Below are 21,855 nucleotides of genomic sequence, written 5' to 3'. Positions count from 1 at the left end.
GTTGCAAGAATGTCATTAATACTGCATACATAGCCTTCAAGTCTCTGCTTAAATATCCTTGATAAAGGAAAGGTCAGAGCAGAGTTCCATTACAGAGTGGTTGCCAGAAGAAAATTCTAATTTTGAATATATTTTTAAATAAATTGAATGCAACTGGGTTCAGAGGAATTAAAAAAACAATCTTCTAATATATATTTTCCAAATATAATTTCATACCAGAACAATACACTACTGTATATGGATATTAACTTAGATACCAGCATAAAATGATAGTTGCTTCGATTGTCATGCTAAAATATGCTCCATAATTTAGGAATTGCTCTTCTGAGCAGCATCTATTCTATCTTCTTAATGCTTTTAAACAATAAGAGATCTTAAATGTTTCTTGGATAGTATCCCCAGAAAAGAGAATTCAGAGGAAATTATAGTTCAGAAGACTATGTAAAATACTCTAATTCTGAATATCATCATTAAATCATATAGCCTAGTGGTACATGTATTTTGTGCTAATTGCACTTAATTTCAGGTAAAAGTTTTGTTCCAGTTTATTCTTTTTTATTTGCATCTAAACTGGAAATCCTAGATATTAAATTGAGGATAATCCATATGCATGGTACAACATTGGCAACTCAGAAAAAAGTGTTTGGTTTTGCAAAGCTGTTTTCCACAGAAAGAATATAATTATTGCCTGGTTTAAGCCGGAAGATCCCAGGAGTTTTAGTGCCACATATGAACTATTTCCTTTGTTATTCATTACCAGTAATGAATAAAAGACTGGAGAAGTTGCAACCCAGATTTCAGACGAAGCATAGTTCTACAGCATTCTACAGTCTGTTGGATAATGGAAATTTTTTTTTAAAAAAGAACTCCATGCTGGAGTATGCAGTTACTATAGATATCCAAAAGGAACAACCTATTGTTCTTATGAGTAATTTTGAGATTTTAAAGAAAATAGTTTCTGTATCGTAAATTTTTACAATATTTTTTCCTCTTTAGAACAGGGACAGACACACGCTTTACCAGGATGTTATTTCTACAGTACCCAGTTTATTAGACAAGAACATGTAATGGGTGGAGGTGGGCAGGATCTGAAGCAAGAGAAAGAAGAGTTCATAAATAATAGTTTTTGCACATGAGAAAAATGCTGCATTGAATGTGGTGATCTCAGCAATATTCTGAATAATCCTCTTCTACATAATTTGCTGGGAACCAGCCAATCTGCAGGGAGAAAAGATAGGCAAAGGCTTATTAGAATCCAATAAACAATGAAAATATTCTAAGCCAAGGGAAGAGTCACGGATCCTTGCTGTTGAAATGTTAACTATTCCTCTATTGATGCCAGCATTTTCTAAAATCTAAACTAAATTGTTAACATAGATTTTTGTCAAATCATCCAGCAGTAGGAGCCTAAGATTTGCAGCCACAGCTTATCCTAATTGAAAGTTTGACTTTTTAGCAGCACCTGCTTCAAGGGAATATACCACAGCAGGTCCAAATAACTAGCTGATCAGTTTGCATATGAATCCCATTTCTATCCTAAATTCTGCAATCAAACAATTCACACTTATATGGATGCAAAGATGCTTACTCGACCATAGATCTCTCCTTTCCACCATCCTGGCTGTCCTTTCTTATTGAGAATCTTTATGATGTCTCCCTCTGACAAGGACAATTCAGTCAGATCTCGTGCACAGAAATTATAGCGAGCCTTGGCTGAGCCAAAGTACTTGAGACTTTTTCCTGTCAAAGAAACAATATAGATTTAGCAGTAATCAGAAGATTCACCAAGTCCCTAGAAATGCAGAGAATCTTAATCATTCTATGATTCTTATAGCATGACCATAAGAAGACCAAGTCATATGCTGTCTGAGGATCAATGTATGCCTGTAAAATCTCAACAAGCAGAGCTTTCCTCATTTCAAACTTCTCTGTAGAAGACATAAGCCCACAGTAGTTAAAACTATATCTCTTGTGCTATGGCCAGTTAAGTGGGAGCTTATATGAGCCAAATAGGATTTAGCAAGCAGGAGGAGGATAGAGAATGTCTAGCAAGTTTACAGCCAACCTTGGCTAATTTCAAAAAGCTAAGCAGGGTCAGTTCATATTGGAGACCATCAGGATATAAGACAGATTGAAAAATTAAAAGAAAAAACTGCAGTGGCAAACTTTCTGTATCGTTGCCAAGAACACTATGTAGACATGTTCATGAAGTCACCAAAAATTGAACTGGCCTTGAAGACAACTTTATCTTTGTGATGCAGAATAGCACATGATCAAAACAGATATTTTGCATAGTTTATAGAAGATAGTACTCAATTTGTGCTTTCCCCCTTCTTGAGATGTAGCAGACTAAGGGGTACAAGGAAAAGGCAAAAAACCATTGAAGGAAGATAGGAAATTATTTATGTCCAGAAGTTGCCCTCTTCTTCCCAACCAAACTATCTAAATTTTGCTGGCTCTTATTCCTTTGGAATGTACTCCGTCCCTCCTGGGAGTCTAGATTACACTCCACCACAGAATACCTGTGCACTGCCACCATGCAAATCTGATAGCAGAGCCACACAATGATCTCCATTGCTTTTCTAGTTAATTCTTGTTCCACATCAGGTCACTTGAATTTTGAAAGTAAAGGTCTAAATCACATACCAGGTGGCTTGGATCCTATTTTACTTTCTGGCTCTTTGAAAGAAAACTGCAGAACCGTATCAAGAGTCTTAAAGCAATCCTTCAAGGAATTTTCTTGGTAGAACTCCACCAGGTCCTAAGAATAAAACAGAGAAGTGTTTTTGAAGTAAGGCGGCAGCATGAGAGATACATTTGTCATTAGCAAGATGTATCCAGCCCATACATATGAGAAAGACATGAAAGGAAAGCACTTATGACAATGTAACACAGCAAGTTAGATCCTGCTCTGAACTGACACTTTAATGAGACTTTCCAGAGTTTCTTCCTTGATCTCTGCATTACAAATAGAGAAATATAAACTGGCTCTGTGGTGATCCAGTATTATATCCTGCATAAGAGATACATAGTCTCTCCATAGCTTGGGTTTCATTTTAATGAAGAGTATCCACAGTAGATTGCCAATTAGAATGGAGAAAATAGAAATGGAGAAGATTTCTGTCATTTGCTAAACCACTGTACCACCTCTGACCGTTTCATTCAAAAGATGAATCTTTTTTTTTTTAAGGCACTCATTTATTTGAAATTGGCATAAAGCTGGATTTCTTTTTCCTGCAATGTTACGGCTAAACACAGCTTGTGGACAGTTTGCATTCTCACTGACAGGAACTTCCACCTCACCTACTTCCTGTGGTCAAGCAAACCTCTTTTCTCCCTTTCCCATAGACGCTCTACTTCTTTTTGTCAAGCTTGAATATATGCACCTCTATGTTGTCCATGGGGTCACGATGGGTCAGACACAACTTCACAACTAACAACAAAACTATTTTTAGAGTTTTGGGGAGAAAAGTGCCTTCCTATAAAACTAGGATATGCTGATGTTTTAAAGGCACAACAAAGCAATGTTCTCAAGTGGTCAAGGTAACATCATCCTTCACAGTCACAATAAGGATGGGAGGTACACTCACTTAAGCAATTTCTCTTGTAGAGTGCTTTGGATGAGATATTTTTCTCTATTTCAGCATCTGCACTAGTTTGGGATATGGGGCACTGACAGGCCATTTTTGATTTCTACAGGTCAGTTGGAGGAAGCATTAATTGGCTCATATTATTATCTACCTATTTGGGTGACCAATTTCAGATAGTCTGCAGGAATAGTGAGTAGAAACAATGCTGGGGAGAAGAGTACTGAGTTTATCAAAGGCCCTACTTGTTCTAAACCTAGAAGTACTATAATTTTTATGTTTCCTTCAATTTTCCTTCTTATTTCTTTTCTTTCTTTTTTTACTTTAATCTCATTTTTCACTTGTGCTGCAAAAATAATTGTGGTGAAGATCAGTTCTTACTACAAGTCCTTTGAAGGCTTTCTTCTCTGTAATGCGATACAGCTCCTCCTTGGTCTGGATTTTGATGTGCTTGACTTCAGCATTGAACCTGTAGACAAGAAATACATATAACAGTAGCTTTTAACAGTAGGTTTCCTTTGAATGATAAGCAATGATAACACAGGTTCACAGGTTGAAAACAGATGTACTGTAAACTGAACAGAATTAAAATGTAGGAGAGGCCAAGGACTCATCTCATTCAAATACACATTGATAGAGCCAATAGTCAAGTTGAAAACAAACCAAAAAATGGCTCTAGAGTCTGTATTTACATTGCTTGAGTTGCATAAAATGGCAGGTCTTTGTTTCAGCAAAAAGTCTAGTCCAAATAAAAAGGCAAGTAAAATCTGGAATCTCTTTCTTAGCATTTACATATCTTGCAACTATATAATGAGCTGCCTTCTGAATAAACTGATGAAGCTCCTGCCTGTGGGCCATCTTCTTTGTGGATGGTGCATAGACCTTGTGTGTGCATTCAAGATCTTGATATCTGATTTGGAAACTGCTGATTCTGAAGCTGGAATGTCAGGTACCAAAGCCTCCTCAAGATCCTGGCAGCCTGATGGGGAGTTCTGTTCCTCTTTGAGATTCCAGTTTTAGTCCTAGGTAGGACTGAATCCTGACAGGGAGCTACACAATGACTGCATTCACTCTGGCTGAACTCAGCTAGATTCTGGTACCAAAAACAGTCTTTGCACCAGGCCTCATGAGGGTTCTTAAAATTAGTAAAAACATAAACTGATCCTACGTCTGATATCTTTGCTTTGGCATATCACAAACCCGGCCTGAGTCTCAGAGAAAGTCCAATTCCAACCATGCTAATTCTGTTCCATATGGGATTCAAAATGGAACATTTTGCAAACATAACACATATTCTACCTGAGTTACATCCTCCTTTATAACTATAGGTGCTATGGAGAAAGAAAATATGGTAACATCCAAAGAAATGAGTCACAAGATTCTAATGAAAAGCAAAATATAGGAAAAAATATACTATGTGTTTCTTGGTTCCTTTCAATTCTCTTGGACCTTCTCCTTTATTATTGTAAACACCCAAATCTTCATGATCTTACCATAGACAATTCTGACAGGAATTAGGCTTACTTGATGCTGATGGCAAATTCAGTTGCATCTTTGATTCTCTGCCGCACCAGGTAAGTTCCATCTGACCGGCTGGCAAGGATTTGTTCTGCTTCTGCCCGCTCCATGGGTCCTGCATACCTGTATAGGGAGGGTTATTTCTTATTAGCAGTGCAATGCTTAGTCACTGGGTGTCTCCATACTCCGTATAACCACAATGAGACAAGAATGCTTCCAAGTGGACAGATCCAGCTATGACCTCTCAAAAGAATCTAATAGGTAGTCCAACTTTCCCAATAACAATGATTCTTTTTTGTTTTCAAAAAAGGAAGAAAAAAAGTAGTATGATGGAATTATAGAACAGGTATAAATAGAAGAGGTCATTCTTTGGGCATCTATAACATTCTGTGAATGAATCAGGTTGATTGCACTTAAAAAATACCCTTCTGGAAGCGTTTAGTAATTTGTGACAATGTCACAAGTATGACACTATGTAGTGGGAAAATGTATTTAATAACAAACTTGGGAAATTCACATAACAAATACTGCATCATATCTACCTGCAGTGGAAAAGTATACTGAATGCAGTTGAAAATATAGGCATTGATACATCCCCAAATTTGAACCCAGCTTAGGCAAATCAAAAGCATTCACACTTCATATGACAGCATAGAATGAAAACATGATTAACAAGGTGATGGAAATCTGAATTAATACTTACCAAAGATAAACTGAGAGATCTGGACGAGGACTCTGGGGAAGAAAAGGTATAAGGGTGGTTTTTCTTGAGGAAAGTTGTGTTTAATGAAAAAAATGAATCATAGAAAATTATTTAAAGACACTTTTCCAAAGGGAATTACCATACCAACCTTCCCTTGCTCACAACCTTTTGCCTATATGACATTAGCCATTCTTGCAAGCGAAGAATGATCAGCTAGGAGACTTAATAACTCCTGCCCAAGTCCTCATTTTTCAAATGGAGTGTGCTTACTGACTTTTAAGCAAATACATAAAGATGTCCAAATCCCAATACCTCCAGTGATATACTACTTACAGAGATATAAGGCTTCACTTTCCTACTAGGGAACCAGCCGACTTCATTGCTTGATGTGTTCCTTCCCTGCAATCCAAATTGAAAACAAAGGACATATCAGATAGAGTTTTTCAAGTGTAATTTTTCAGCTTATTTAGCAAAGGCTGCCATTATATAATGGGAAAAAAATCACAATAATTTTATGTCAGAACTAGAATTTATGTTAGAACTATACTGAAATGCCCTAAATTATTTTGTCAATTTATTCACTTGTGTCTGCCATTAAAATAGATAAGTTAGCTAGCTTTTGATGTCAGATTTAGTATACTTGAATAGAGAGCTGAACTCTTGACTAAGCTCATTTCCAAACCAAGCAAAGAGACAACTGTTCTGAGATAATAACAAGCCTATAGATGGTGAAAAGCAAGCTCAAAGCACTGCTCAGAAGAAGTATGAGTGTTGCCTGCCACTTGAGCCTTTCCCTTTGATGCTCTGATATGTCAGTGATAATTTAAACTTAAAGCAACATGTCTTCTTCCAATGTACATACTGGAGTAAATTGCCAGCCAGCTTGATTGCCTAAATTATAATAGAGTAGGTCTAGAGGCACCGTATAGAAGAAGATTGATAGAAAGAACCAACAAGGAAGGTTGAAATCTTCTCTTCTACGATTTTACTTTCCTTCAGGCAGCGTTCTGTAAGAGCTCATCATCATGACCAGGGCACAAAAAGTGTCACAAAGTGTTCTGAAAGGTTCTTCCTCATGATGTTACCACCTTCTCATCAGTGGTGAGATTCAAATTTTTTTATTACTGGTTCTGTGGGCGTGGCTTGGTGGGCGTGGCATAGCTTAGTAGGTGTGGCAGGGGAAGGATACTGTAAAAACTCCATTCCCACCCCACTCCTAGGGGAAGGTTACCAATGGTTCTCCGAACTACTAAAAATTTCAACTACCCATTCTCCAGAACTGGTCAGAACCTGCTGAATACCACCGCTGCTTCTCATCCTGAGCCCACAGAGAGTTTTACTTAATTCCTAGATGTTTCATTTTTAAAGTAATGTTTTCTTCCAACAAAAATATTGCTGAATGTATTTATTAATCAAATTTGTATAGCTATGCATCTCACCAAAAGCAACTCTGGGCATACAACCAGCAAATAAAGACACTAGACATAAAAATAAAAAAAATATGAAAATCACAATTAAAAATAAATAGTATAAGAACAGAAAGGACAGTTTATGATGATTTGTTGATGATGCAGCTGATGATACAGTCAAGGACTGTTTTTAAATTTTCAGTTCAGCATGAAGAAAGAAAAGAGCCATGCATGTGTACCATCCAAATAAAAAAGACAGGACTAATATTTGTTGAGACTGACCTTTCACTCTGTTGCAATTGACCCACTTTATATCTAAATTATTTCCCTTCTCAAAAATGTCTTTTTTTTAAACCATAGATTTATCGTATTAAAAATGGGTAACAGACACAGGAAGGCACTGATCAATGCAATAGGAAATCTCCTTCCCACATCTCCTTACAACTCGTTAATATATGTCAGTTGTTTAATGGACTACTTCTATACATTAGTGTTATTCCACAATCCTGTTCTTCCCACATCCTGTGTCTTTTAATACCATGCCCAAAATGAGACCATTAGCTAATAATTGCTCTTCCTTTCAGCGCATTCATAAAAACACAAAATCAGAATATGCAAAACTTAAATCTCAAATTCCAGTCTTACTTCACATTAATGTGGATGTTTGTTCTACTGGCAGGTGACAATGGGAAGGAAACAAAACTAAGGGAAGTCTCCAATTGCTTTCCTAAACTTTCCAACATTTAATCTGTAAAGACAGCACATTAGTCTTCTTGAAGATGAACAAGACTTGGTCATAAGAGCAATGCAATTTATATTGGTCTATTTTCTTTTGTGAATTCAAGACTGAAGGAATGCATATTTGTGCAACTTGGAGAAAGGATCCCAAGCTAACTTGGGTGAAAACAGTTGCTGTCAAATCACTGTAATAGATACTTTACAACCTGGTGTTCCTTTTGGCATTTTGTATTTTAATATGGCAGTTGGGATGAACCAATTTACATACTTCTTTCAGGGGCAATTTTCAATAAAAGATATGCACCTGCAGTGTCATCTTAGTTTCACCTCCATTGCCTGCTGGTGCCACTCCTAGGCTGCCCCCTGACAGTCCTGGGAATGACATTTACCTGCCACCACAGCTGTTCTGCCTCAGCTTTGTTCAGTTCCACAATGTCCCCTACACTGAGCCTCAGGGGTGGACCAAATGCTACTGGTGGAGGAGGGACACCATAATACTCCTGGCAGACTTCCAGTTTGGGCAACCCTGAAGAGTGAAAAAATAATCACGGTTGAATTGTGTCTGAAACAAACCAAATTCTCATTTTTTTTGCACATTCCATACATGTAAATCTTTTCAAATAATTAAAAAGAACAAGTAGGCAATGAAAATACTACAATTATTGGCTGTGTTCAAATGATACAGCTAACTGGATCATTCATTCCCAACATAAAGGTTTTTTTATCTCCTTGTACAGAGTCTGTGAGAGTCAGAGAGCATATACTTCTATTATTATTTTGGTTGGTTGTAAGTCAGCCAGATGTTTAGACTGGATTTAGCATTTTTATCCATTTGTCAAGTCCTTGCCAAGGACCTGGGATATGCAGATGTTGTTTGATGGCGTTAAAGGATGTAAGCTGTTCCAAATAGAGCTGTCTTTTGCAACAGACTGTTGGCAATTTTGTCAGTGCTGATGGTGTTCAAATGGTGCTCCAGATATTTTGAAACTGCACCCAAGATCTCTATTCTATTGATACTGTATTTGCTTTTTTTGCCATATTCATTCTACTTCTATTTGCAGGTCTTTGTAGTTTGTTATCTTCTCTTGTTCTTTTCTATTTTGCTGTCCCCAGGTACTGCAATGTCCATTCTGCATGTTTTTTTGTCTTTCTTATGGACAATTATTAAGTCTATAGTATTATGTCATAAGTGCTTCTCTGTTTGAATTCTAAAGTTCCAAAGCACTTTAGCCTCTTCATTTTCTATTAATTTGCTAATTTTGTGGCCCCACCAGTTTTTGCTTGTTCTGAAGCAATAAAATAAAAAGAATGCCATAAATGGGATGGAGAACAGATGACACAAGAAGAACCTTTCTGTCTTTTAATAATGGCAAAACCATTAGGGGAGGAGAATCTCACTGGAATTGCTCTTAATGATTTTTGAGCTGAACCTAACAGAACTATATATTCTATTTTCTATAAGGTCCAACTTTATTTAATTCTTCTTCCATCAGTTATTATCCCCATTACCATGACAACTAAATATCATTATTCTGTGTTCTTCACTATCATTCTGTAAACTAACTGCCAGGATAAAAACAATAACTTACCTAGATCTGTTTTGTCTCTTTCCATTGTTTGTCTGTTGGATTTATTCTGCACCAAAAATACAGAAAATTAGGTACAAACAGTAAAAATGGAGTCGCAAATCTAGAAAAATGTCCTACTTGGAGATTGCTTCTATGTGATTCCTTAACTTTACATAATGTACACATTTTAAGTTACAGTCATTTGCTAACAATGGCCTGTAGACCTTTCTTCTTGTTTATTCTTGCCTGTTTTGTCATGGTGACATGTAATATTTAAAAATGCTCACACAGAGGAAGATTCTACAAATAGCATGAAGGCAAATCTCTGTCATAGAAATTGAACTGCAATTCATATCCTTTCCAGAATGGAGGTGAAGATCCAGCTATGGAACAAGTTGAATTCCTCTCCCAGTTATTGCAAAAAGAATGCAATTATACCAAATCCCATCATCCTTCTGTTTCAGTTATACGGATTTGGGCACATAAGTTTGGCATCCTGGGAATAGACGGAGTGGGTGGGTCTAATCTCACTTGATGTACTGCTTTTGGTATTAAGGACAGAAAACAGAATCTTTGAAAACTGAAGAGGTAAAGAATCAAAGAAGGAAGAATACAATAGGAAATAGAAGATGGAGGTATAGGGGAAGATATACTTAAAGCAAGGAAGAGGCTCGGACAGAGATACATAAAGGATAAAGGGAGTTAAAAAAGGGGGAAATAAAAAGAGCCAGAGATTCAAATAGCAAGAAAAGGCAAACTATTATGGTAGTGACTATATTTGTACCTCATGCTTAGCTGTTATTTGTTTCAATCATGGTTTGCTAAACAAGCCAAAATCAATCTAGTGGAGGAGTAAACTAATAATGGCCAGGTTGGCCAATTTCTTATTTGGTTTTCCTTTTTTTAGATGCTCTGGCCTTGCACATAGTATGCTAAAAACCTGGGAGAATATATAGTCTGAACAGAAACAAATCACAATTTCCATTTACATACTACAACAAGCTATAGATACAATCAACAACTATTGATTTATAATATACATGCTGAAATTAAAAATGTTTAGATCCCTGTTATAAAGCCCCAAATTCATGCACAGGCTTTAACATTCGGACAGAATAAGAAAATAAAATTTTCTATTTCTTTTCTATTAATTTCCTCACACCAGAATGATTGGGGAGGGAAATTTAAGGTTGAAAAAAATGTGTGTTGTGTCAGCCTGCCTTCTAATCCAGCAAGTGCTTTTCCTACCCATCTTTGCAGTGATGAAGTTGCTGAGGAAAATGGCCAAGTTACCATATTGTCTTTAACTAGTTTTTTATTTTGTGGTTTGCCAAATCAACACTAGTGATCTGATTAACATATTGTGCTAAGCCACATTGGCTGGCTTCACACATTCTGCTATATGAAAACCAAACTGCATCATTAAAGGCATCTATGGGACAGAGTTTTCAATCATCCAGTCCTTTCACCATGTTGGATAATGTCTAAACCAGGCCCAACTGTCTTTCTTCTGTTTATCCAACATTAATTCCCCATTTTTAAAAACTTGTCACAAATTTAAATTTCAACTTTCTTTTTTACCTTTTTTACAGTAAATCCAGAGTCACCTTTAAACAGAAAAAAGCAGTATTACAATTGTTACAGGGACAAGAGAATCTCACAATTAACATGATGGAACAAAGATGATGAGCCACCAGCAGTAAAGAAGGGAAGAAAGAAGGAAATTAAGCAGGCCCAGTGGTGGGATTCAGCCAGCTTGCACCAATTCGGGAGAACCGGTTGTTAACTTTCTGAGCAGTTTGGTTAGCTTGTCATTGGAAGAAATCATTAGGGCAGAGTACCGGTTGTTAAATTATTTGAATCCCACCACTGAGCAGGCCTGTGCTAAAATATCAGAAGTGGTATACTCTATAGACAGAAGGGAGCCACCTAAGTTTGACATCAATTTACAGTGTATATTTGTCCTGCAGGGAAGACATATTTCAACTCTTTGCTAATCCTTATTGTGAGAGCATAGAATAGGACTGGAAGGGACCTTGGAGGTTTTCTAATCCAACCAAGCAAGAAACCTTATACCAGGGGTGTCAAACTCATGTCGTCAAGGCATCATCGCAAACAAATCGGGACTTTTCCCCACTTCACTAAACCGTGCATGAGCGTGGCCAGCGCATGACGCATCTGGCTCATGGGTTGGGAGTTTGACAGCCCTGCCTTATACCATTCCCAACAAATGGCTATCCAGTCTGGGAAAAAAAGGAGGATGGAATTCCTTCACACATCCAGCCATTTCTTTGCATTTTCAAAGTATAGTCAGAAGCAACCTCAACAGTTTGATACACAAATACTTGTGACTGATCACATTCACTATGGCAACTATTTTATAGGTAGCTGATCTCACCCCCAAAATAACTATGTTATCAAATTGTTTCCATTTGCCCTCCAAATTGTTTCCCTGCTGCCTTGAGACATTTGGACTAAAATTGCCCAACCATTTATAGCCCCAGATATGCAGAGGGAACAGGTAGCCAACCTTTGATGCATATTTTCCCAAAGAAAGCCTCACTTCCAAAGGCTGAGAACAGCTGCAGGACCTGGGCACACAGATTCACAGGCTTTCGCCATTCCTGTGCAATATCATAGCCCTTTTAGGGACTTCCCTACCACTGATTTAATGTCCTGAGTCAGGAATAAGAACTGCTGCCATAAGTCAGTGGCCTTGCCTGTGGCCTTCCTGTAGAGCTCATAGCACCTTGTTAAATAAATTAGGGTCCTGCAATAGAGGGCAAGAACACTGGGGATTGCCAGATTGTTATGGCACATCCAAGCAAGGAGAAGGATTTAGCTACTAGAAACTTACCTGAACTGGACTTTCCACATGGTGACACCCGGCCAAGACATTCCTTATGAGCAGGTGACCTGCATTTGCTGCAACGATAGCCCTGGTAGAAGGTTCCTCTGTGAGCAGATAGAAGGGTATGGAGAGTAAGTCCACATATTTGACTTTTCCAGATAAAGTGGAATATGGCCTAGTTATTTTGCAAGGCTGTCTGCTTCTACGCATAAAATGGCAGCTGTATTATTAAATATTTAGAATTTATTCAAGCAGGGATTGAAGAATATGGCATAGCATATACATACCTCAGCAGCATCTGGCAGGCTTTGCAGGAGGTGGTATCTTCAAACGAATACATGTAGAATTCGTGTCTATTGGCCTTGGCATTTTCAGGATAGATATTGGAGCTGTACCACGGAATAAGAAGGCACTTAGCAAGTAAAATGCAATACCTCTGCTTGTTAGGTCTTTTGCTTTGTAAAAGGCATTAGGAAAGCAGTATATAAACAATTTGGCCCTCTTAAACTAATTCTCTCTTTTTGTTCCTGAGCAATTCAGTTTGGTTTTCTACACTCCAGCTGGTAAAAATAGAAAATGCTGATATTCTCTGAAACATTCCTATGATTTTGTTTTAAGAGAAAGCAAAAGAAGTATAGGCTAGTTTGTGAAAAATTAAGAATGAATACACAAAGATTCTTAACAGAAATTGTTGCAGTCTGAGAAGTCCTCTATCTTATTTTCTGAATCCTATTTCTCATCTTGCTTTGTCAAAAAGAACTCAAGGAATTTTGCTGAACATGTGAGAAATGTTACTGTTTTTGTTGATCATCTAACAGGAAACACATGATTAATGACTAACTATCTAATTTCTATAGAAGCCTTCTGATTAATCGATTCCTTTCCTTCCTTCCTTCCTTCCTTCCTTCCTTCCTTCCTTCCTTCCTTCCTTCCTTCCTTCCTTCCTTCCTTCCCTCCCTCTCTCCCTCCCTCCCTCCCTCCCTCCCATTAATGTGCCCTGTGAAATCTGGAATGAATGCATCATGCTGAAATTGGTCCAAAGCACAGCAGACTTGGAATGATAAAGGTCATCATGCCAAAGCTAGAGGAATAGAAGAGACTTACAGAGCCATTTCAAATTGTTCCATCCATTTCTTTTTCAGCTCGCGTGTCTTGAAGTACAATTCAAAGCCCGAGAATCCATTAAGCTCAATTAGAATGAACATATGAGTCCACTGACAACAAAAATTGAAAAATAATTTATTAAGGGAAAATCTGGGGCACTTTAATCCCAGACCCCTTTTCCCTTATTAATCCTCTTTGGAGAGAACATAGTAGAATGGATTAAAAAGGAAGCACAGTATTGTCCTATTGGGCTAAAATAAAATTTAGGTCTAATTCTAGAGCAAAGTAGAATCCATGATTACCATCCCTTTCCCAGGTTTCCCCCCTATAGGATGTAACTCAGACTTTACCTTCTTGTTGTCTTTTTCTGCAGAAGAATCATCTCGGACCTGGTAGTTACACAGATCCACAAATATCTTCATTTCATATGAATCCCCTTTTCGCTTGCAGATTAGCAGAGCTTTATCCAGGAGAAAACCATATCTACAAGAGATGGTTAACTTGAGAAAGTCCAGCAAGAAATGTATTTTATAAACAAATGCAATGCTGAAACAGACCTCTCTGGATAACAACTGTAGTCATCAAACAATGTTGATTTGCTCAGTATTCTCTTGAGCTGTATGTACATAGAAATTAAGAGCATCCTCAGTGACAACAGCTACCTCTGGCCCTTCCCTCACCAACTCATAACTGGTTAGACCCTTCATGTTACTTGACAAAGAATATTAGAAAGCAACAATTAGATGGAGAGTTCCACTGATGAATGAAAACAGCTGCGGGCATTTGAAGGCGCAAGCTTTCTCCCCGTCCTCTCCTCAAAGAAAATTGTTATCAATAAAGAGAGTAACTATAATGGCAAAACCAAGCAGAAAAAGGTAAGGTTAGACCTATTATTAGGCAGAGGAAGCAGATGTTAGTTGCTATGAAAAAGAAGCAAATTGTTGTGGAAGATGATCTTGTACATGGGATAAGCATGAAAAATAGACACAGAGCTATGAATGAGCAGACAAACCAGAGCTATCTGCTTACCCTGCAGAGAAGAGATAGATAACAGGAACCAGACTGTTGTCTGGTCTTAAGGGAGGCAATATATGGACACAATAAACCCCACTCATTATGATCCATGCTGTTAATTAGGGTGGGCTAATCCTTTTAGTAGAGAAGAACGTAGGTAGGTAGCCATAGTAAAGTCATCCTACTGTACTATCAGATGTTACATTCCATGTTACATCACAGCTTAAAGAACACAGTTTGATATATCACTTCCTTTATCATTCCTGTGTAAGAGTTCTGGGGTATATAACCCATAACGTTGCCTAGTTTGAGGCTCTTTTGCATTCTTTTGGCTAGGAGCCCAGTGAAGGACATTTTGTTGCATCTTGGTTCCTTATTTAAAGTGGGCATTTTCTATTATACATCCTATTTTGCTGTAAATATTTTAAAAATATACAACCTCCCCCCACTAATTTTAAAATATGACAGCAAGTACAATAATGTTTTGATTAGAATAGGGCTTCTATACCTGGACTGCAAAATTCATTAGATGTCAGAAAATAAATGCTAAATAAAACATCTTTTTACTGCCATTTAGTGACAGATTTTTGCAGCCTGGACATGATAGGCCTAGTTCAGAAATAAGTATGATTGCACTGAGTACAATAAACATTACTCAAATGGTAACTGACCATTAGTTCTCCCACCATATCCAGCAGAAAGCAATAAAATGAACCAAAGCAATTACCCCAAAACATCTGCAAATAAGCCACTTAGTTTATCGTCTGTACTAAATAGGTTTGTGCTATAAGGCAGTAGAGAAAATACTGGTTGCTCCCTATCTCAAACTTTTTTGTCTTATTTCTGACTCTCTCAGGTTAGGCAACTAAAGCAGAACAGCTAATAGCAGATTTAACAGATTAACAGAGTTGGAAGCAGTAGTGGAATTCAATTTTTTTTTACTACCCATTCTGTGGGGGTGGCTTGGTGGGCTTGGCAAGGGAAGGATACTGTAAAATCTCCAGTCAGAGGTGGCATTTGCTGGTTCTCCGAACTACTCAAAATTTCTACTACTGGTTCTCCAGAACTGGTCAGAACCTGCTGAATACCATCTCTGGTTGGAAGGGCCTTGTAAGTCATCTAGTTCAACCCCCTGGCCAAGCAGATGGTACATCATTTCTGACAGATAGCAGTCCAGTCTCTTCTTGAAATCTTCCAGTAATGAAGCTCCCATGACTTCTGTGTCAAGCCTGAAGCTGACTTGGCTCTGGCCCATTTTCTGTTCTGTGGGAGAAAGGTCTTCCTTCCAAGTAATAATGGGGTTATTACTTGGAACGTTGACATTCCATTGGTTGATTGTTCCATTGGTTGTTTGTTCTCACTGTCAGAAAATTTCTCCTTATTCCAGGTTGAACCTCTCCTCCTTTATTTCATGTCTGGCCTTTAGGTGCTTTGGGAAATAGCTTGATCCCACTGCTCTCTGTGGCAGCCCCTCAAATATTGGAACACTGCTATCATGTCTCCCCTGGTCTCTCTTCACTAGACTAGCCATGCCCAGTTCCTGCAACTGTTCATCATATGTTTTAATGAAATGCTTTCATGCTTGCAAACACTACTTTTGCTTTCAGTATTTCAGTAAACATCATAATATACAGTATCTGATACATTTGGCTTCGGGACATATGAATTTATATTGCTACCCAAATGTTCATGCTATCCATCACCTGTCTAATTTGGAGCGCTTCTCCCCAATGATAATCTTCAGCTCTCCATCAATTTTCGGCCTCCCAAAGTGAGCCAGGGATTGTGACTAGGAAGAAAGAAGACCATCTTATTTACAAGATATAAACTCTTTACATGTAAGGAGTTGCTTGGGACCGCCAACTCCTTCCAGTAGCTGGTTTCCAAAATAACATTAATGAAGGGAAACATGAGTGATTTCATTCCCCAGATTTTATTTTCCCAATAGTAGAGCTTCTGCATGAAGGCCATGATGTTAAGGTACAATATAGTTTTCTGAATAAAATATTACTTCTCCGCCCTCCCCCAGCCTAAAAATAAGAATGGATATCAAATGGAGGGAACAAATCAGGACTGGGAATGAGAGAAAGAATATTTACTGGAAGAATGGTACAAATGCCCTTTATTCTTGAGGCCATTGTTGAACAAAAGGCAGTCATTAGCAGATTTGCATTGCAGGCAGCAGCAAAAGAAGAAAGCTCTTTGGAAAAAGCCATTGAATCAATCTATTGGGAGTCATGGAAGATGAAAGAAGGGTGGACTATATATAATGTGGAAGAAGCTGAAATTCAGTGGTAGAATGCTACAGATGAAAATTAAAAACAGAACAGGTTTTGGTGAAAAGAGCACCCAAAGGAGGCAATGGAAGGAAGAGGCTGGGCTCTGGGCAGAGGCTGGAGAAAAGGGGGGAAAAATAGACATCCATTCTGAAACTACCCGGCAACATTCCCTCAGAGATGAAAAGAGCTAAGCAAGACATAACAGCCTGAAACAAAAACTAAGAGGTAACCAGAAGAAGGTAAACAATGGAAGGGTCAAAGACAAATTAGAGAGTCACAGAATGAGCATTAATAAGTGAATGGATCTGACAAGATGTGGAAAGAAAAGACCCCCCCACCTTCAGGATGAGGATACATTAGAAACTTCCAAAATACTGGATAGCAAGATATACTAGCATTTGGGGAAGAAGGCAGGTGATATATTAGTAGGCTGTGGGTGTGGGTGCTATTTTAGGGATTTCCTTCTTAGTGATTTCCCCTTCTTAGACTGAATCCACATAACCCACCTGTTGGTGACCTGTAGATACGATAAAAGCCACAATGCCCAACCAAGAGGCTCAACAGCTGGGCTAGCTGGAGACAATTGAACTATATAATCTATTTGGACCAGTGATCTGTCCCATTGGTTTGGTATTGGGTGTGATTAATGTACAGGATTAATCTCAAAAGGAATTGAAATTGCTCAAATCTAGATTCTACGAAAGTCCCTCACAGCAGCACTCACCAAATTCTCTATGGAAAGTTGGAAATTAGTTATTTGTTTCAGTGTTTCATTGTCCCTTTTGACCTCATTCACGCATTGAGCCAGATCCTAGTGAAATAAATAATTATTATTTTTCTTCCAAAGAGAAAAAAGTCATATATTTAAAAAAACTCCAAGAAAATTATATCCAAATTTTTCCCTAAATACCCAAGATGAAGTGGCTTACTTCCTAAACAATCTTTTGCTGAACTGAATATATTATCTGATTCTGAGAGAGTCCTGCACTATAGAAATAATGTAAATCAATTTTGACCTTCAAATATTGTTTTGCAACCATTTAAATTTTCCTTGGCAGCTGGTTGATGAGATTTATAGTCCCAAATTGGAAACCCCTTGGATTAGAGTGGGAGTAAATGACTCCTTCTCCTTCTACTACTACTACTACTACACTACTACTATTACCACTACTAAGTTTCTTTCCTGGTCACTGAGGTTTAGACTATGGCTATGGGAGCTCCAATAGAGCTACAGGTTCGTAGTAGCTACCATCAAAGAGATTACATTCCTTTTTAATTATGCCTAGAAAAGCCACAGGTATTTCTCTCACCCGCATGGCATCTAGCGCTTGCCTCAGGTTTTCCTTTTCAGTTGGGTCTAATGTGTATTTGGTCAGCTCCTGGAAGAAAGAAGGAAACAACAGGAGTTAACAGACTTCACAATTATATGATAAAATGGTTATTGTGTGTTTCTCTGATTTTCATGCTCTACATCTCCACTGACAGCTGAAACTAAGATGGGTTTTTTTGACTGTATAAATTGTAGAATCTTGTCCCAAGGAACAAAAGGGTAGAAATAGTCTCACTGCTTTGAAGAAGTCTCTAAGAAAAAGAGTCAGGAGACTCAAAGTAAGGAAACCTTGTCTAAACAAAATTAAGATTCTTGGCTTCCAGCTTCTTCTTTGTCTTCTTCCTTCAAACTCCCTCTCCCCCTGCCTCCAACCAACCACCACATTACTGAATTTGTTCAAGGAACTGGCTGTAGGCACCTGACCTCAATTTTCTGGGAATTTCTCCAGCCCAAACTCAACAGGAGAGAAAGCTGCAGAAAAGACCTTGCTTAGGTTTTCTGAGCATCATTCCCCCTTTTCCCATTCTTCATTCCCTCTCCATGACACGGGGGACATAATCTGATAAAACACTATTACCTGAAGGAGAAGATGATATTTCAAGACCCGCTGCATGGGTACCATAAGGAGATCACGCAGGCTGAACCGGCCGTTATTGGCCCGTTGGGAACATTCCTGAAAGGCAAAACATGATTTATGATTCATTCAGAGCCATTTATACTTTTCCGGCAGTGGGGAAATATTATTGCACAAGACCAAACTATAACTTACCAGCTATCAGGTATAGTTTCCTGGTACTATGAGGTATCAAGAAACAAAACTCCACAGGAAGTTAGAACTTAACTTTATTGAGAGAGGCTTTACTTACAGAATTTTGCAGACCTGATTGTGCTGTCCCTCCATTCCCTTTTACATCCCAGAGGGTCAGAGAGGATCCTGCCTGAATATCTTTAGAATATTACTTTGTACCCTATTATCATATATCCCAGGACTTAAGGGATGTCTCAACTTTCTCGACCTATATAACAATTCTTGCCTATTTCTCTCCAGATCATCTCCCTGGCCCTCCACACCAGCAAAACCACATTTGCCATTCCTGACTTCTTGTTTTTAACTTAATATGCCAGTGGTAAGACCACATGTCTGCATCTAGAGCCTTGGAGTAGCTGCCAGACTCACTAGTATTGCAGCAAACCAGCAAGGCTTCTGTTCACTTGAGAACTAGGACATGACACTGTTCTTCCTCTTTCCTTTTGTTCTGGGGTTTTATTTTGCACATCTGATTTTTGCTGAGGTGGTTTTGTTCTTTAGATTTTTCTCTGGTTTTGTTCAGGATCACTCAAGACCTGAAAGTCTTGGGTGTGGGGGAAGGGACTCAGAACTTTCCAAAAGTAGCAGTTGAATTTTTTTTACTTTTAATGTAACAGAGAAAAAAGACTATTACTAAATGTATTGGTGCATTAATTTGATTGGGCACTTTTGTGTAATTCTATTGCATAATGACAGCATGTAACAAGAGTTATTTAGTCTCAGCATTCCTAGGTAAACCAAATGGGAAACAGATCAGATGAGTTAATTCTACCGTATTGTAAGGCTACAGTAATAGAATCTTCCAAATCTGAACATACAAAGCTCCTGATAAGAGGATCCATTTTGACTTTCTTTCTCTGCCAATTATTCAGCTGCAGGCTGCCCCTCCCCTTATCTGTTTGTTCCCTAGGTCACATCTCTTTCCTTGTTTACCAAAGTAATTCACACATACCATTACATAATTCAATGTACATTGATTTTTTTTAAAAAAGTTAACAGTCTTCCTCCACTTGCCCTCCAAGCATGCTAGCTGAGAATTATGGGAAATGAATCTCAATTCATCTGACAGTAATCAGGTTGATGAAGCTGGGTTATATCATTGCTAAAGTGAATAGGCCAATAAAAGGATGATCATCTGTGATGCAAAAACCTTGAATGATCACTAGATGGCAACAAAGGGTAAGCGTTGTCATACAGTATATCTTTCTTTGTTGCCATCTAGCTGTCATCCAGTTCTTGCAGCATAGATATGGAACCCGTAGATCATCATGAAAGCAATTCTCTCCACTAAAAATGATACATAAAGCAGCTTTTTGGTGCAATGGGAGAGTCTAGCACATGTATGAAACAGCATCTCTCACCTCTAGTTTCATGCGCACATCCACACTAATATTTGATACTTGGTCCAGGTATTTAGTAGCTGCCTCTATCTGACTGCAGTAGCGACCATAGAGCAAGAACCTGTAAGTGAAGTGTAAGAAACCAGGGTAAATGAAAGTTACATATCTATATTCTAACTTGAACTTAGCTGTTACCAGTACAGTTTATGTACTTGTGTATATTGGCAGGGAGTATTAGTGTTTGAATGGGTGAAAAGTCCAGTTCTGAATGTTAAACAACACTCAAGTTATTTGATTCAAATTTTATATTTCTCTGGGAACACAGGGAAATTAAGCAATTGAGCTACTAAATTTGGGCTCCAAATATATGAATAGCTATTAGATAGCAGCTATCTTTGTCTTGCACTCAATTCTAGATGAAATAGGACCAGAATGCTTACAAGAAGATCTAATGAAGCTAAAGCTTAAATAATTTGGACATTCAAGGAGGCAAAATAATACAGGATGCACATGAGGAAAAATTGAAGGCAATTGAGAAAGGGAAAGGACAAAAAACAATGTGGCTGCATACAATTTCTCATGACATTAGCAAGCACTTATGAAAAGAACCTCAAAGAAACATTTATTGAGACATGATGTTGATGAAATTATGTCTGGAGTTGAATGAATGATTGAATGACCAAGTGGTTATGCTGAATGTCTGCAGCTAGATTAGGTTGTCCTAATTTAAAATATCTGCTTCTGGGATGGGTATAGAATAACATGCCTGTTATGTTATATATCAGCATGGGGCAGTATAGAAATGGCATCTTTCCAAAGACATGGTTTCTATGTCAATAAAGATCAAAGCATCTAGTACAACTCTATATCAATCTTTTTATCTAGTAGTGCATTTCTGCTATAACATGTATCTATTCACAGATCTTGATACTTTATACATTTTGTAGCCTCAAAGTGTTTATGTAAGAGAAAATACTTCTATGTTACATTCTCAGGTAATCTATAGCATCATGGATATGATAAAGGGCTGGGCCAACTTTGGCTTAGATTTCCATAATTTGGGGGCAGCTTTAGACCTGTTGAGGAAGGCACTTACCGTTCTTTGTATTTGATAAACACTTGGTAGAGATTCTGAGAGTGATTGAAAGACAAAGCATTCTTCAACTCGACTAGAAAACACCGATGAACTTTCAAAAGTTCCTGATGGAATAGAAAAACCGTTGATAAAATATAACTCATTTGCTTGGCTTGTTTACATCTGACATTTCTGTTCCAGATTAACTCTGTCAGGCAATTGTCTAAAGATAAGGATTTTTATGTCACAGTTGTGCTAAGTATTTAGAGAAAGGTCAGATAAAAATATGAAAATAAAGACACTTGTTTAATAATCGTCTGTTTTCCTTCTTTTTTTTCTTTTTGGTAATTTAAAAATGTTGAATTTAAATGTCATGGAAATTCTAATTTTTTCCATTTTTTAAAATATATCTTTTCTATATGGGCTATATCTTTCTAGTAAATATATATTGTTGATATAAAGGAGGAGAAGAAGAAAGAGAAGGAGGAAGAGGAGATTATTAAAAAATTTAGATTAAATTTCACTGAACAC

General features: G+C 37.8%; 1 protein-coding gene across 1 annotated transcript in view; it reads right to left on the bottom strand.

Moving 5' to 3' along the window:
• Positions 1-1,027: 1,027 nt before the first annotated feature.
• VAV1 (vav guanine nucleotide exchange factor 1) overlaps positions 1,028-21,855 on the bottom strand; it is a 57,769-nt gene continuing 36,941 nt past the window's right edge. Inside the window, exons 8-27 of the mRNA XM_026716799.2 lie at positions 21,346-21,449; positions 20,271-20,370; positions 18,679-18,774; positions 18,082-18,150; positions 17,496-17,582; positions 16,196-16,281; positions 13,829-13,961; positions 13,479-13,588; positions 12,662-12,763; positions 12,381-12,478; positions 11,105-11,130; positions 9,545-9,590; positions 8,345-8,481; positions 6,142-6,207; positions 5,809-5,840; positions 5,112-5,228; positions 3,969-4,056; positions 2,647-2,761; positions 1,589-1,740; positions 1,028-1,218 (exon numbers count right to left, since the gene is read on the bottom strand). Coding sequence (XP_026572584.1) covers positions 1,165-1,218; positions 1,589-1,740; positions 2,647-2,761; positions 3,969-4,056; positions 5,112-5,228; positions 5,809-5,840; positions 6,142-6,207; positions 8,345-8,481; positions 9,545-9,590; positions 11,105-11,130; positions 12,381-12,478; positions 12,662-12,763; positions 13,479-13,588; positions 13,829-13,961; positions 16,196-16,281; positions 17,496-17,582; positions 18,082-18,150; positions 18,679-18,774; positions 20,271-20,370; positions 21,346-21,449 — 1,818 coding nt within the window. The 3' untranslated portion in view covers positions 1,028-1,164. The remainder of the gene's footprint in view (positions 1,219-1,588; positions 1,741-2,646; positions 2,762-3,968; positions 4,057-5,111; positions 5,229-5,808; positions 5,841-6,141; positions 6,208-8,344; positions 8,482-9,544; positions 9,591-11,104; positions 11,131-12,380; positions 12,479-12,661; positions 12,764-13,478; positions 13,589-13,828; positions 13,962-16,195; positions 16,282-17,495; positions 17,583-18,081; positions 18,151-18,678; positions 18,775-20,270; positions 20,371-21,345; positions 21,450-21,855) is intronic.

The sequence above is a fragment of the Pseudonaja textilis genome, chromosome 2, assembly GCF_049901715.1.
Source record: "Pseudonaja textilis isolate UNSWEBS1 chromosome 2, rPseTex1.2, whole genome shotgun sequence".
Taxonomy (NCBI): Eukaryota; Metazoa; Chordata; class Lepidosauria; order Squamata; family Elapidae; genus Pseudonaja; species Pseudonaja textilis.
This window is presented reverse-complemented; position numbering and strand designations above follow the sequence as displayed.